The sequence below is a fragment of the Bos indicus genome, chromosome 13, assembly GCF_029378745.1.
Source record: "Bos indicus isolate NIAB-ARS_2022 breed Sahiwal x Tharparkar chromosome 13, NIAB-ARS_B.indTharparkar_mat_pri_1.0, whole genome shotgun sequence".
In the NCBI taxonomy this organism is placed as follows: Eukaryota; Metazoa; Chordata; class Mammalia; order Artiodactyla; family Bovidae; genus Bos; species Bos indicus.
This window is the reverse complement of record NC_091772.1, coordinates 30998095-31014485: the sequence shown is the minus strand read 5'-3', so window position 1 is coordinate 31014485 and position 16391 is coordinate 30998095. Positions and strand designations below refer to the sequence as shown.

The 16391-nt window shown below is 40.7% G+C and overlaps 1 protein-coding gene across 1 annotated transcript in view; it reads right to left on the bottom strand.

The window, feature by feature from the left end:
* PTER (phosphotriesterase related) overlaps positions 1-16391 on the bottom strand; it is a 75752-nt gene that overhangs the window by 31071 nt on the left and 28290 nt on the right. Inside the window, 2 exon segments of the mRNA XM_019973106.2 lie at positions 2123-2388; positions 5077-5547. Of these exon segments, the coding sequence (XP_019828665.2) occupies positions 2123-2388; positions 5077-5508 (698 nt within the window). The 5' untranslated portion in view covers positions 5509-5547.

The following is a 16391-nucleotide window of genomic DNA, read 5'->3' as shown; positions in this document are numbered from 1 at the left end:
GTCTAATGGATATATAGAGAGCGTTTATATGGTAACAGCAAAACACAATGTTTTCAAAAACCTAATAAATATTTTTAAATTTTAAAAATATATATTATTTATACACTTTTGCATGTCTGACATATTTCACACTGTTTAAAAAGAATTAAAAATCATCTTATTGACTAAAGGTGCTACATATATTCCATATCATACAAAATATGATAAAAAATACATTATTTTAAATTCAAATGAAGCTACCCAAGACCTCAGAGCAAATGGTAGAGGCAAAATTTAAAAGAAGTTGTCTCTGGGTCCAAAGATTCTATTCTTCACACTGTGATGTACTACCTCAGTGACCATTATCGAGAAGCATCCTTGTATTTTATCAGTACAACCAGAAGATTCCTGAAGATTGCCAAGTATTGATCTGGATACCAGCTGCCAGAACAACTGCCTTTACCTCCATGTCCCTCAGTTTTCCCATTAACACTCGCTTCTCTGTTCTGCCACAACTGTAACATGTTTAATATTTTTTCTGCACAAGATTTTACAGTGTTTTTATCAAGATGAAGCATTTTGCCAATACATTCCATAGGAACATTAATTTATTAAATAGCAGACTGTCAGGTCTCATGATCAGGATTTATCAGTCTGCTAACATGACTTTATTCCACTTTGCAAGATAGAAGCAATTGTAATGTATTATTATTCTCATTGGTACTATGTTAATTCCTTCATCAATTCAGTGCAAGGACCAGTGTCTAGCCTTTGCAACATTGTTGGACGTTTTCATTCTGATGACTGTAGCTACTGTCTGTTTATATAGTCAGTTATTTTACTGACCCTACACATCTAATATAATATGAGGAGGCTGAGTGGCGGACCTCAAAAAGACATGTCCATGTTTCAACTCTCTGAATCTTTGAAAGTGACCCTATTTGGAAAGAGGGTCTTTTCAGATGTAATTAAGTGGATGATTTTGAGATGAGGTCATTCTGGATGATCTGGGTGGGCACTAAATCTAATGATGGGAGTCCTCATAAGAAACGAAGGAGGAGACACAGACGGGCTTGAGGAGGCCATCTGAAGACAGAGCAGAAATTGAATTTATTGAATTTCCAAAGAAAGCCTGGAACCACCAGACGGTGAAAACAGCAAAGAAGGCTCCTCCTTGTAGGTCCTTGGAGGAAGCACAGCCTTGCCAACACCTTAATTTCAGACTGCTGGCCTCCAGAGCTGTCAGAGAATACATTTCTACTGCTTGAAGCCTCCCAGTTTCTTATAATTTGTTACAGAATGATAGGAAACTAAGATATAATACCACCAAACAAATAATATATGTATTACTATTACTTTTTTAGCATTGCATTTTCCAAAATTCAGATGATTCAAACCATCAGTCACAACAGCAAACCTCAACATTTATATGCGTGTTTTTATTCTCAGAATGAAACCAATTTGCCTTCCCTTTATATTTGCAGATAAATTTATCACTCTATCTACTGGTAAATACTAAGCAGTTGGAATTGACACCAACTGTGACATCATACCTTGAGGCAAAGCAGTGATACCTTTGAAGGTATTATGAAGGATTATGAATACCATCGGAGAAGGCAATGGCACCCCACTCCAGTACTCTTGCCTGGAAAATCCCATGGGCGGAGGAGCCTGGTAGGGTGTAGTCCATGGGGTCGCAAAGAGTCGGACACGACTGAGCGACTTCACTTTCATTTTTCACTTTCATGCATTGGAGAAGGAAATTGCAACCCACTCCAGTGTTCTTGCCTGGAGAATCCCAGGGACGGGGAGCCTGGTAGGCTGCCGTCTATGGGGTCGCACAGAGTCGGACACGACTGAAGTAACTTAGCAGCAGCAGCAGCATGAATACCATGAAGGGTTATGAAGGATTAACTAAATTAAAAGAAATGACTTATGCAAAATACCTAGGGTACTAACACAGAGTAGGGACACAAAAATGGCATCAGTGACTTTTATTAATGTTTATGGTAAAACTTTCTAAATACTATCTAACGTGTAGTTAGTAGTTTTCTCTAGTGTTTCATTGGTCTGATGATTCTATTTATTTGATCATCCATGAATCATGAGATGGTTGACATTAATTGGTAGATGTTCTGCTTACCTATCGATGTGTGACATAACGGTTTTGTAGATGTCTCCTCCAGCTTCTTGCAACACTCAGATAATCTGAAACGGTGCACTTTGATTCCTTCCGGGATGAATAATAACAGGACAGCCAAGCTGAGTCTGGGCGTGAGCTGTTGCCTGCAGAACCTTTCTTTCACTGTCAGTCAGAGGCCAGGAGCAACCAATTTCCCCAATAACACCACACTTGATACTGGTTCCATCGGCTCCACAGAGAATTTCATTAACAAGGACATCAGTAAGCTAAGGAAGAGTGAGAATGAAAATTTATAAACTGGATTTTATCAACAGAGAGTCAATACAGTATGTGAATGAATTTATTCATTGAGTCACTCATTCTTTTAAAAATGTATAAATATATTCAACATTCGTTCAGTTAATATTGGCAAATGAGAAAGGCATTTTACTGGCAAAATCTCAAATTCAACAAGTTATTCTAAAAGAATTTTGGAGTAGTCCAGTGGTTAAGACTCTATGCTTCCAATGCAGGGGGCCCGGGTTCAATCCTTCATTGGGGAATTAAGATGATACATGCTGCAAATGTGGCCAAAAAAAAAAAAAAGAATTTGAAAAGTTATACATGTATATGTATAACTGAATCACTTTGCTGGACATCTGAAACTAACACAACATTGGTAATCAAATATACTCCAAAGAAAATTTTAAAAAAATTTTAATTAAAAAAAAACATAAAAAATACAAGTTACTCTAAATCAAAGATTTAATAGTATCTTACTGTGATTATTTTACAAGAAATTCATGGATTTAGGAAGCTACATGGGGAAAAGTGACTTAAGAAGAGTACATACCTTGTACATTCATTCATTCATTGAGATAAAAATCCATAATTTAATCTCAGGGGCATGTAGAATGTAAAAAGACTGTCTTTGAGTCTGTGTCAACCGTAACAAGTAATTCTTTAATTCTCTATTATTTATTCTGTCCTTTACCCTACTGTTTTTGTTGTTTAGTTGCTAAGTTGTATCTGACTCATTGTGATTCCGTGGACTGTAGCCTGTCAGGCTTCTCTATCCATGGGATTTCCCAGGTGAAAATACTGGAGTGGATTGCCTTTTCCTTCTCCAGGAGATCTTCCTGACCCAGGGATTGAACTCATGTCTCCTGCATTGGCAAGTGGATTCTTTACCACTCAGCCTCCTGGGAAGTTCCCTTTACACTATGAAAAAGAAAGTATAGTCACTCAGTCATGTCCAACTCTTTGCAACCCCATGGACTATAGTCCTCCAGGTTCCTCTGTTCATGGAGTTCTCCAGGCAAGAATACTGAAGTGGATTGCCATTCCCTTCTTCAGGAAATCTTCCCAACCCAGTGACCGAACCTGGGTCAGGCAGATTCTTTACCATCTGAGCCATCAGGGAAGCTACACTATGCAGCAAAGCAAATTCACAGCATACAATTCTAAGATGACATTTTGGGGGAGTTCCTATTTATATTTACTGCTATGTGTGGTTAGAAGAATGTGTAATCCCTGATATCAGGATAGTCTTCAAATAATATCAATGTATATAAAGAGACCAATTAAATATATATATATATATATATATATTTGAATATATCCCTGGGCTTCCCTGGTGGTTCAGTGGTAAAGAATCCATCTGCCAATGCAAGAGACACAGAGACTCGGGTTTGATTCCTGGGAAAATCCCCTGGAATAGAAAATGGCAACCCACTCCAGTATCCTTGCCTGGAGAATCCCATGGACGGAGGAGCCTGGCAGGCTATAGTTCATGGGTTGGCAAAGAGTTGGACATGACTGAGCACACCCACAGACTGGGAGTCCATGTGTCCTAATGCAGGGGGTCTGGATTCAATCCCTGGTCAAGGAACTAGGATCCTGCATGCTGCATGGTGTGGCCAAAAATCAATCAATAAATAAGACACCAATTAAAAAGAGAACGGCCTTATTGGAAAAAATGCAGATAAAAATCTGAAATATAAAGTATTTTAAAGACTGATTCTTTACAAAGGCTGCAGCTGACATTCTATGCCTATGAAACAGATAATGGAAGATACACATGAATATATACATATACATGTAAATACATATACATTTGTATTATGTGTATATATAGAAGGAGCACACATACACATGCAAAAAAAGCTTTTTGGCTTATTCTTTCTCTTTAATCCCTGAAAGATTTACTTTTCCTTCTGCCCATTCTTGCTTAAGATCCTATTTAAACAAAAACAGGAAAGTGGATTTTCTTCTACCCGTCTTGTTTTGTAAAAGGAGAAGGAAACATATTTGCAAAAGTGCCAAGTCTCTGCCTGCCAAGTTTCACCCTAGAGTGAATTTTTATTGCTGGTTACATTATAAAATCCAGAAAGAAAACTGAGGTTGCATAACTGAAGCTTACAATGGAAAGTTGAGATTTACACAAATCTGTGCCACCACTACTGAGCCGATATCATATACGTGAATCAAAGTATGAACATATCAGGTTTTTTGGTGACCCATGCATTAAGATCTTCTTCCAGGACACTGTTTCTTTGTAAAATGAAATGTTCCTAATTTAGGTCCCAGTGACAGATGTCTTTGCTAGCTGGCAAATTTCCATAGCATGCCTCTGAGCCAATGACATTTCCAAATGTAGATGACGTGTAGGGATAATCCAAGGTCTGAAGGGCTGACTGTTCTGAATTTACACACAAATGTCCAAGAAGGGCTTCCCTGGTGGCTCAGTGGTAAAAAATCCACCTGCCAACCAGGAGACAAGGGTTCAATCCCTGGATCGGGAAGATGCCCTGGAGGAGGAAACGGCAACCCACTCCAGTATCCTTGCCTGGGAAATCCCATGGACAGAGGAGCCTGGTGGGCTACAGTCCATGGGGTTGCAAGAGTTGGACATGACTTAGAGACTAAAGAACAACAACAACAATTGTCCAAGAAATGAAGGCTTTTATTGATACCTGCTCCACTGACTTGGCTCTGGTCTCTGAAGAGTGAGTCGCATCCACATAAAAGCCAGCTCCCGCTATGATGTGGACGCCAGTCTCTTCCGCAAGCCACTTCAAGGTCCGCACGTCTCGGCTCAGCCCAGTGGTGGTGTTTTCCACCAAAGCTCCTCCACCTTTGGCTTTAAAATCCAACAGTTCTTCCTTGATGGCTTCAGTCTCCTGATTCAGCTGCAGATTCTCTTTATGGGAATAAGGGTTTTTCTGGATCCAAAATAAATTTTTCATTATAATAGGCTCCTTGGAGATAGCTTCGTGGCTTGGAGGAGGTGGGTAGTAACAGCAGTCGAAGGTCATTGTCAAATGTTCGTGGGTCAGGGTGCGGCCCAGTGTGCCAGGCTCCACAAGGCCCAGGACTGTCTGAACTTTCCCACTTAAGGAAGACATTTCTGATGGGACCAGGCGATGCTCTAAAAAGAGTGTTTCCTGGAAAAAAAAAAACGATAATCAGAAAATTTAACACACACATAAATTCTGTCCATAGGGGATGTGAGGCTGTGAATGTATACCAGGGTAAGAGAATCAATGAAACTAGAGATATGATCTCACTCATCATCCTGCCAAAGTCAGAGTCTGTCGCTTGTAAATTGTTTAAGTTCACTGCAGCTCAAAGTAACATGTATGGTGTTAAATGTCCCCCAGCCACTTCCACTGGGACTTCTCCGTCCGATTTAATCCCAAGCTCATCTACTGGAAGTATTTCTTGATATTCAGTTCACATTTTTCTTTTGCTTAATTTTATCTCATTAGTCAGAGCTATGCTTCCTTGGATAATTCAACAATAATTTCCATTAAAAAAACATCATAATCAATAACTTGTATCCGAAGTAGCCATGTATCAGAACTGTTTCATTTGCCATTTTTCAGCTAAATTAAATATACTGTGATGACTGATCATTCCATGACTCATTTACTAGCCAGGTCCACTGTGTCAAAACTGGAGATATAAAAAGGTATACAATAAAATTGACTATGACAATTTCACAGATTATTCCCCCCAAAACAGCTAGGAGGAGCATGTCTAGGCCTAATAATGAAAAAACAAAAACAAACAAACCTCTCCATTCTAGGTGTTTTATTTTGTCTAGAGCACACAGTCAGAAATACACTTCAAAATTTTTAAAAGCAAAATTCTTAGGCTTAATGGAAGCGACTGTGCATTCTAACACGGAAATCTATTGTCTCTGAAAAGAACAAATGCCACTGTTTATCCTCTGTTTACTTTCTTTTGTAACACAAATAAGTCTGCACCAAGTTTCTATCAGCAAAGATCCCAATTCCACAGCTTTTCATTTCACAAATGAAGGGGTTTCACTTGGAAAAAAGAAAGGATATCCTGAAAGTGATGAAGGTACACGGTCAAGGACAAAACCACGGCCAGAGACAGTGTCCCGCTGGAGCACCAACCGGACACATCCAAGGGATGGCAGAAAAAATCTACTGGGAACTGAGGAAAGCGGAGTGTCCTTTGAAGCTCTCACATTGTTGCTTTTTTTTTTCCTCCTCTCCCATCTTTTTTTATTATAGTAAAATATATATGTTGTTGTTTAGTTGCTAAGTCATGTCTGACTCTTTTGCGATCACATGGACTACAGCCCACCAGGCTCCTCCGTCCCTAGGATTTCCTAGGCAAGACTATTGGAGTGGGTTGCCATTTCCTTCTCCAGGGGATATTCCCAACCCAGGGATTGAATTCCAGTCTCCTACATTGGCAGAAGATTCTTCACCACTGAGCCACCTTTACTGTGCTTAGTCGTTCAGTCATGTCAGACTCTTTGCGACCCCATGGACTGTAGCTCGCCTGGTTCCTCTGTCCACAGGGATTCTCCAGGCAAGAATACTGGAGTGGGTTGCCAAGCCCTCCTTCAGGGGATCTTCCCAACCCAGGGATCGAACCCAGGTCTCCTGCACTGCAGGCAGATTCTTTACCATTTGAGTCACCTGGGAAGCACATAATATATATAGCATACAATTTGCCATTTTATCAGTTTTGTGGGTTTTTAAAAATTTGTCTGTGTGGAGTCTTCGTTACGGCATGTAGGCTTTTTCTCTTGTTGCAGTGCACTCAAGCTTCTCTAGTTGCAGCTCTTCAGTTGCAATCTTAGCTCCCCAAACAGGGATTGAACCCACGTCTCCAGCATTGGAGGGTGGATTCTTAACCACTAGACCATAATTTTTAAATGTACAGTTCAGTGGCATTAATTACATTCACCATGTTTTACAACCACCATTAGCATGTTTCCAAAACTTTTTCATCACTCCAGACAAAACCTCTGTAAACATTAAGCAATAATTCCCCATTTTCTCTTTCTCAAGACTCTGATAACTACTAACTGACTTTGTGTCCCAGTGAGTTTAACTCTTTTAAATATTTCATTAAATATTTGTTCTTTCACTTTGTTCCTTTAAATGAAATTCTGAAACCATTTCCCCCCTTTGCCAGAGAACCACATCCCTTTGAGGATGGTCCTTTGTGACTTTCTGAGCATCAGTTTTCCCATCTGTAAATCAGAGCAACAGTGCACATTCATAGGCTGTCATAAGAATGAAATTAAATTATATAGCCCAGGTAAAACGACCTGTCCGTGTCTGGCACCCAGCACACACCTTTGTTATGCTGACTTTGGAAACTCTTATATATGTCCTGCATTATTCCTTTTTAGAGGAAGTGATTGATTAAAAAAGTCATCATTTAGGGGCACAGTGGGTATAGGACAAATTTGTAACGGGTACAGCGCATATGTAAGACAAGGTGAAAATAAAGAGAGAAAGAGGAATACTGAGTTATGGGGCCACTTTATATCAAGCCACTGCAATCATCTGGAATCCAAGTGTTTGACATATATTGGTGTGCAATGCATAAAGGATTGATTAGACTGTTTGACAGAGAACTTTAGGACTTGCGGCTAGCATGGCCATTAATTTTTGCTTGAGAGTGCTCTTCTGCAAGTCAGGCTTCCAACAGCTAAATATTTCACATGGTGGTCATAACAGAAGATGTTTGTCTATTTATAGAATCACTCCGTAGCTGCCAGTCACTACAGAGGGCAATATTTTCCATTGATGATGTCCAAGAACCCACTGTTCAATGCTTTATTCCTTGTGACTGTAGCTAGTTCCTTCAGTTTATGGAATCAAAGTATCATTTAATAAGAGACTCAACGTTCCATATGGGTTCATTGGCTCTTTCCCTCCTTCCTGCTGGTGATCTTACAGATGTGTTCCTGGAGTATCTCCAGGGGCCAGAAACTTTGATAAATTGACAAAACACTATTGCTTTTACTAGAAAAGTGCCAAACCACATATTTAATTGATATAGATTTGAAAGAGCAATGTTGGTAAGTTTCAAGCTCACAAGCTGTGAGTCTTCATGAAAAAATATCACTTAAGAAATGTCGTCTCCTCCAGGAAATTCCTCTAACGTTCTCAGGCAGAACTAGTTGATGCTTCCTATGATCACATACAATGTAGCCCATACTTAAAAGATAAGAAAAGATTAAAGAACAAATTAGACCCAACACCACTCTAAGCTAGAATGTGTCTTTCAGCGCAGTGATCTCCATCCTTGTTGGCACCAGGAACTGGTTTTTTGGAAGACAGTTTTTCCATGGATGAAGGGGTGGGGTGGTGTGATGGAAGGGATGGTCTGGGGATGATTCAATCACATTACATTTATTGGGTGCTTTATTTCTGTTACTATTACATTGTGATACATAATGAAATAATTATACAACTCACCATAACACAGAATCAGATCATCAGGCCTTAGATTCTCATAAGGAGCCCTCAGCCTAGATGCTTCGCATGCACAGTTCACAGCAGGGTTTGATCTCCTACCAGAGTCTAATGCTGACAGGCTGATCTGACAGGAGGTGGAGCTCAACTGGTAATGCGGGCTTGAGGACCCCCGTTTTAGTGAGATTAAAGTATGCAGGTAGATTTCATAGTTTCTCTGCAGAAACTACGGGGTTTCTATGAGGCAGCCCTTTGGGGTCTATTTTCAGCCTGGAACTTGTTCTCTTCTTAATTGGCAGGCATGGGGCTATTAATGGCCTTCTGCCATAGAGAGAGAGCACAGAACACAGAGGACGATAAGTGCACAATAAAACCTGCAGTGCACAACTGTGCAAATAGGAGTGACCTCCCCGCCCCAACCCCCCCACACCCCTCCGGCCCCAACCCCAGCCCCAACACAAAAAGGAGGCTTCTGGCATTTTACAGAAGACTTGCAAACTTCAGCGCTGCATACACCTGCCCAGAAGGTACTGGGGAAAGTGTTGGTGGTGGTGGTGGTGGTGGTTTAGTCGATAAGTCGTGTCCGACTCTTGCGACCCCATGGACTGTAGCCTGCCAAGCTCCTCTGTCCATGGAATTCTCCAGGCAAGAATACTGAAGTGGGTTGCCATTTCCTTCTCCGGGAGGGGAAAGGGTTAGCCAGAGCTATAAACACAATTGCCACAAGATTTTTGTACTTCACATATGAAATCTGAACAGTCAGAGAGACTGAGGGAGGAAAGTCTGCAATTACTATTAGAGCCCAGTCAGAGAAAACAGCACTACCAATTCTGATGGGTATGGAGTCGAGAGAGAGAGATAAAAAGAACATAGAACATTAAAGGAAAAAAAAAAAAGAACAGACTCAGAGAACGGCACTATACCATTGAGCTGGAAACTAGAGACAATATGCAGGCTCAGTATTTTTTGAAAATATATGTGTCAATGAACTTTCATAAAATATAGAGTAAATCGGCCTAATTATTAGAGTCGGGAGGTAAGTGGGTCGTTTGGGAGCAATTTAGTTTTGTTTCATTGAAATTGTGCCACATGCTTTCCCCCTCATCATTATGCTTAAGATTTTTCTGTCTACCTAGAGTGAGATTCATTTCAGTTATGTTTCATATTTCAGAGTAGGACTTCTGGAACTCTGAATATTTTACATATGCCTGAATGGAATTTCTTTAATGGCAATGCACTGTCCTATTCCACAGACATAAGCCCTCTTTCTGCCCTTATGTCTTCTGTGCCAGGTACTAGACTAGATTGGAGATACACAATTATAATTCTAGAAGCAATGGTGAAATTGGCAAGTTGATGTTTGGTGAATTGATTTTCAGTTCACTTCTTCAACAACTTTTTAAGTTCTAAGCTCTGCCTTCCTCAGTGATCAATGCAGAGAAATAAAGGAAAACAACAGAATGGGAAGACTAGAGATCTCTTCAAGAAAATTAGAGATACCAAGGGGACATTTCATGCAAAGATGGGCACAATAAAGACAGAAATGGTATGGACCTAACAGAAGCAGAAGATATTAAGAGGTGGCAAGAATACACAGAACTATGGAAAAAGATCTTCACGACCCAGAAAATCACTATGGTGTGATCACTCACCTCGAGCCAGACATCCTGGAATGCGAAGTCAAGTGGGCCTTAGGAAGCATCACTATGAACAAAGCTAGAAGAAAGGAGTGATGGAATGCCAGTTGAGCTAATTCAAATCCCAAAAGATGATACTGTGAAAGTGCTGCACTCAATAATGCCAGCAAATTTGGAAAACTCAGCAGTGGCCACAGGACTGGAAAAGGTCAGTTTTCATTCCAATCCCAAAGAAACATGATGCCAAAGAATGTTCAAACTACCGCACAATTGCACTCATCTCACACGCTAGCAAAGTAATACTCAAAATTCCCCAAGCCAGGCTTCAACTGTACATGAACCATGAACTTCCAGATGTTCAAGCTGGATTTAGAAAAGACAGAGGAACCAGAGATCAAATTGCCAACACCCTTTGGATCACTGAAAAAGCAAGAGAGTTCCAGAAAAATATCTACTTGTGCTTTATTGACTATGTCTAAGCCTTTGACTGTGTGGACCACAACAAACTGTGGAAAATTCTTAAAGAGATGAGAATACCAGACTACCTGACCTGCCTCCTGAGAAATCTGTATGCAGGTCAAGAAGCAACAGTTAGAACTGGACATGGAACAATAGACTTGTTCCAAATCAGGAAAGGAGTATGTCAAGGCTGTATATTGTCACCCTGCTTATTTAACTTATATGCAGAGTACATCATGTGAAATTCTGGGCTGGATGAGGCTGGAATCAAGATTGCTGGGAGAAATATCAATAACCTCAGATATGCAGATGACACCACCCTTATGGCAGAAAGTGAAGAAGAACTAAAGAGCCTCTTGATAAAAGTGAAAGAGGAGAGTGAAAGAGTTGGCTTAAAACTCAACATTCAGAAACCAAAGATCATGGCATCTGGTCCCATCACTTCATGGCAAACAGATGGGGAAACAATGGAAACAGTGGTAGACTTTATATTTTTGGGCTCCAAAATCACTGCAGATGGTGTCTTCAGCCATGAAATTAAAAGATGCATGCTCCTTGAAAGAAAAGCTATGACCAACTTAGACTGTGCATATTAAAAAGCAAAGACATTACTTTGCCAACAAAGGTCTGTCTAGTCAAAGCTATGGTTTTTCCAGTAGTCATGTATGGATGTGAGAGTTGGACTATAAAGAAAGCTGAGCGCCGAAGAATTGATACTTTTGAACTGTGGTGTTAGAGAAGATTCTTGAGAGTCCCTTGGACTGCAAGGAGGTCCAATCAGTCCATCCTAAAGAAATCAGTCCTGAATATTCATTGGAAGGACTGATGCTGAAGCTGAAACTCCAATATTTGGCCACCTGATGCGAAGAACTGACTCATTAGAAAAGACTCTGATGCTGGGGAAGATTGAAGGCAGGAGGAAAGGGGACGACAAAGGTTGAAATGGTTGGATGGCATCACTGACTCAATGGACATGAGTTTGAGCAAGCTCCAGGAATTGGTGATGGACAGGGAAGCCTGTCATGCTGCAGTCTATGGGGTCGCAAAGAGTCAGACATGACTGGGCAACTGAACTGAACTGACTGAATAAATCTCTTGGTCCATCTCACTTAGAGTTGTTTCCTTTCCCTAATCAAACCCTAACACATTAAAAAAAAAATGGGAAAGCATTTCAGAGTTTTTGAAGGAGAAGATATGATCTGAATAACCTGGCAACTGTGTGCAGAATGGACAGAAGGGCGGCCAGTGTGCCTGCGGAGACCAGCGGGGTGTGGGTAGAATCTGGACAAAATGAGGTGGTGGCTTTGTCTGAGCTGGACGCCAGTGGAGATGGTGAGCCAGCAGAAGCAGAGAGAAGTACAGCAGATGGAAGTTTCTCACTGGCCTTGCTGATGCTATAAAAGAATCCCCCAAATAAATGGTCTCCTTAGAGAAAAGTGGTGTCTGATGGAAATGTGTGGGCACTTCTTTTTTTTATGGGTGACATCATACAGAGCAGCAGTGCTCCATAAAACCTGCACTTACAGCTGACATTTGATTTGTGACTAAAATATTTTAAACACCACCTAATACTTTTTCAAGCTTGTTGGAATACTTCCATCATGCGCAGGTTCAAGCCTTTGACACGCCTCCTCTCAGACAGCGTCGGTCGGGTGACTGAACAGTAGTGACACAAGGAATCTCTCTTCACACACGTCACCGCATGTGCACTTACCCAAATATTTATGGTTACGTGGCTCTACTGTGTGCAGATTTATAAGTTTTCCTATTAAGCGCTGTCCAAAGATCAATAGCCATGCCTGAATAAAGAAAAAGAAATCCGACAACCTCAGTACGCAGAGCTGTAATGGGACCTAGCAAGCTCTTCAAACTGTGACATACATAAAACAAAGCCATGGGCTTCCTTTGGTAGTCCAGAGGTTGGGACTCTGGGCTTTCACTGCAGGGGGCACAGGTTCAATGCCACATGCTATGCAGTGAGGCCAAAAAATAGAAAAAAAAAAAAAAAACACTCAGGGATACAAATGAGCAACTTATATCTGAAATTGACTATGGTTTTTCCTGTGGTCATGTATGGATGTGAGAGTTGGACTGTGAAGAAGGCTGAGCGCTGAAGAATTGATGCTTTTGAACTGTGGTGTTGGAGAAGACTCTTGAGGGTCCCTTGGACTGCAAGGAGATCCAACCAGTCCATTCTGAAGGAGATCAGCCCTGGGATTTCTTTGGAAGGAATGATGCTAAAGCTGAAACTCCAGCACTTTGGCCACCTCATGCAAAGAGTTGACTCATTGGAAAAGACTCTGATGCTGGGAGGGATTGGGGGCAGGAGGAGAAGGGGACGACAGAGGATGAGATGGCTGGATGGTATCACTGACTCGATGGACGTGAGTCTGAGTGAACTCTGGGAGTTGGTGATGGACAGGGAGGCCTGGCGTGCTGCGATTCATGGGGTCGCAAAGAGTTGGACACGACTGAGCGACTGAACTGAACTGATCCCCCAATTTCTTTTTTCTATTTGATTAAGAAAGTCTTGCCTGGAGAATCCCAGGGACCGGGGAGCCTGGTGGGCTGCCGTCTGTGGGGTCACACGGAATCGGACACGACTGAAGTGACTTAGCAGCAGTAGCAGCAAGAAAGTAAAAGAGACAAACTGGGGACATTTCTAAATCTCAAACACCAAATATTAAGATGGCAGCAGAGATGTACCCAAGGTGTGACATTTCCTAGAAAAATTTGGTCACAGACAGGTGTGCTTGGCAAAGGGACCCTCCTCTAGGTCAGCTCTGCCCTTCCCGATCCTGTGCTCCTTAATGCGAACAGTTCCTCTGAACTGATAAATCATTCATGTGATTATTAAACTCAGAAATTACACAGGGCTCTCGAGTAAAGGGATAGATAGAGCTTGTAGCTTCATTGATTCTAATTTAGTCAGACATGTGCTAACTGGTCAACTCTTCAAGTCACACACACTATAGCTATGATAAATCATACCATTGGCTTCTTGAATCTATTACCTGTTTAGGCAACAAACAGAAAATATATTCCCCTCAACTGGAAAAGACCCTGATTCTGGGAAGGATTGAAGGCAGCAGGAGAAGGGGGAAACAGAGGATGAGACAGTTGGATGCTATCACCAACTCAAGGCACATGAGTTTGAGCAAACTCCAGGAGATAGTGAAGGACAAGGAAGCCTGGTGTCCTGCAGTCCATGGGGTCGCAAAGAGTCGGACACGACTTAGCAACTGAACAACAATAATAATAAAAGAAAGGGTGAGAGGAGGGGTGTATGGAAGAGGGTGGAAGAGAGGAAAAAATTTTTTCGACTGAGGCCAAAATACAATATTGCTTACTGCTTATTGTTGTAATATGAGTAGTAGTTGTGCAGTGTTGGCAAAATGCTGTCTGCAGAACTGAACAGATCTTTGTGTTTTTCTTCATTTGAAAAACTAAGATCTTAACTCATCTTAGCCCTTCTCATTCTCAGAAGAAGTTTCCACATTCAGTGCTGAGAATGTTTGATGTGAACTTTTTGATTTTGCTAACATATACTCTTGGAAATGAAACACAGGACCAGCTACTGGATGCAATAGTTAGAACTTCTTTTTCTTTGTAATGAACTCTCTTAGGTGAAGTTAGTGCTCAGCTTATTATAGAGGATTTTTTTTTTTTCTTCTGTGGATTCCCAGCACTAGGTTGTCTCTTGGAAACAGCAATATTTTGAGCAAATTGCACAGCTGGCCCTTAACTGTATTTAGTCATTAAGAGTCTTAAAATTTGTGTTACTTTTAATTCCTGGCAAATTAAATTAATATCTTAACCACAAAACATCTCTATTCCTCACACAGTTTCATCTGGGAGGCTGTTTTTGAGGTGGCTTGGTTTAATTGGAGGAACAGTTTGGTTAGTGTCAAAGCTCTTGGCTCTGCCACTAAACAGCTGTGTGACTTTGGTTAGATAACCTCACACTCTTGAGTCTGTTTCCCCGTCTGTAAAATGAAGGGGTTGACCAGATGACTTCTAGATGACATCCATGTTTTGGTGATATCTTTGAACTTGAAATGGATATCACTAACTTTCTAGAGATCATTATCCATGAAGATAGTACTTTTTAAAACATTTTGTAACATTTTAAAAAATGTATGTTTTATATATGTATATATGCATGTGCTAAGCCACTCAGCCATGTCCAGCTCTTTACTACCCCATGGACGGTAGCCCGCCAGGCTCCCCTGTCCATGGGACTCTCCAGAGAAGAATACTGGAATGGACAGATATGCATACATGCATACATATAATAAGAAAGTGAAAGAATGAACTTCATTAAATATCAGTGTTATTCATTCACTATGAATAAAGGCTGTACTTTAAGAATGATTTTTAAAATGTACATTTTAGGGAGTTCCTTGGAAGTCCAGAGGTTAGGACTTGTCACTGACATGGGCCTGGGTTCAGTCCCTGGTTGGGGAAGTAAGATCCCACAAACCTTGTTGCCAAAACCAAAAAATGTACATTTTATATACATGTGAATACTTACATACATGAGAGAGTCAGAGACAGAGAATTAATTAATTAATTTCAGTTTCAGCTACTGTTCAGCTTAAAAGAGGACTCTCCAGGAGGCTAGGAGGGATAGATGATTTAAAAGGACCCCAAACTTGAAGTTCTGGCTCCAGTGTTTCATACCAGTGTAATTGTGAAAAATTTTAAAGCTTACAATGAGCTAATATGTTGGTCTCCTCACTTGAAAACTATGGTGGATTTGCCTGATCTACTGCTTAATATTTGAAACAAAAAGCAAATAAGATGGTACCCAAAAGCATTATGTAAATTATAAAGCACCAGACAAATGTCCTGAATTATTATTATTATTTGCCCAACTGTATCTTTTCCAAATAGTTGCTGAGTATCCTTAGGCAAATGAAGCTAAACTTGCTCTCTAAAAAAAAACCCCCTAACAATAAGAGATTGGAGTTGATGAATCAAACTGAGACTAATTTGCTTAGAAAGGAATTCCTTCACTTGAGGCCCATGATTGTTAAAAGCAGATTGACTGTTGGAATTGACATCACAACTCACTGGGCTTTTGGAAATGACTGACTGAAGTGATTACAGCTACAGGAGGTCCTCATTATCCACGGATAACTGGTCCTAGAATGCCTCTTTAAATGAAGGCACTTCACACTGTGTGTTAGCTGGTCTCCATAGCTGGCTTTCAGTGAACTGTGTTTTCCCATATTCATACACTTGCGCAGCCTGTTTCTAGGCTCAACCTGAGCTGGCTTTAACCAACAGAATGCGGTGGTAATGATGCTGTGTCAGTTAGGGACTCACATTTTCAGAAATAGCTAGTTTTTGTGATTTGGGAAATCTTGAGCTACAATGTAAGAAGTCTGGCTACCCTCTCATGTGGAGAAGGAGAGACCCTAAGACTACACGTAT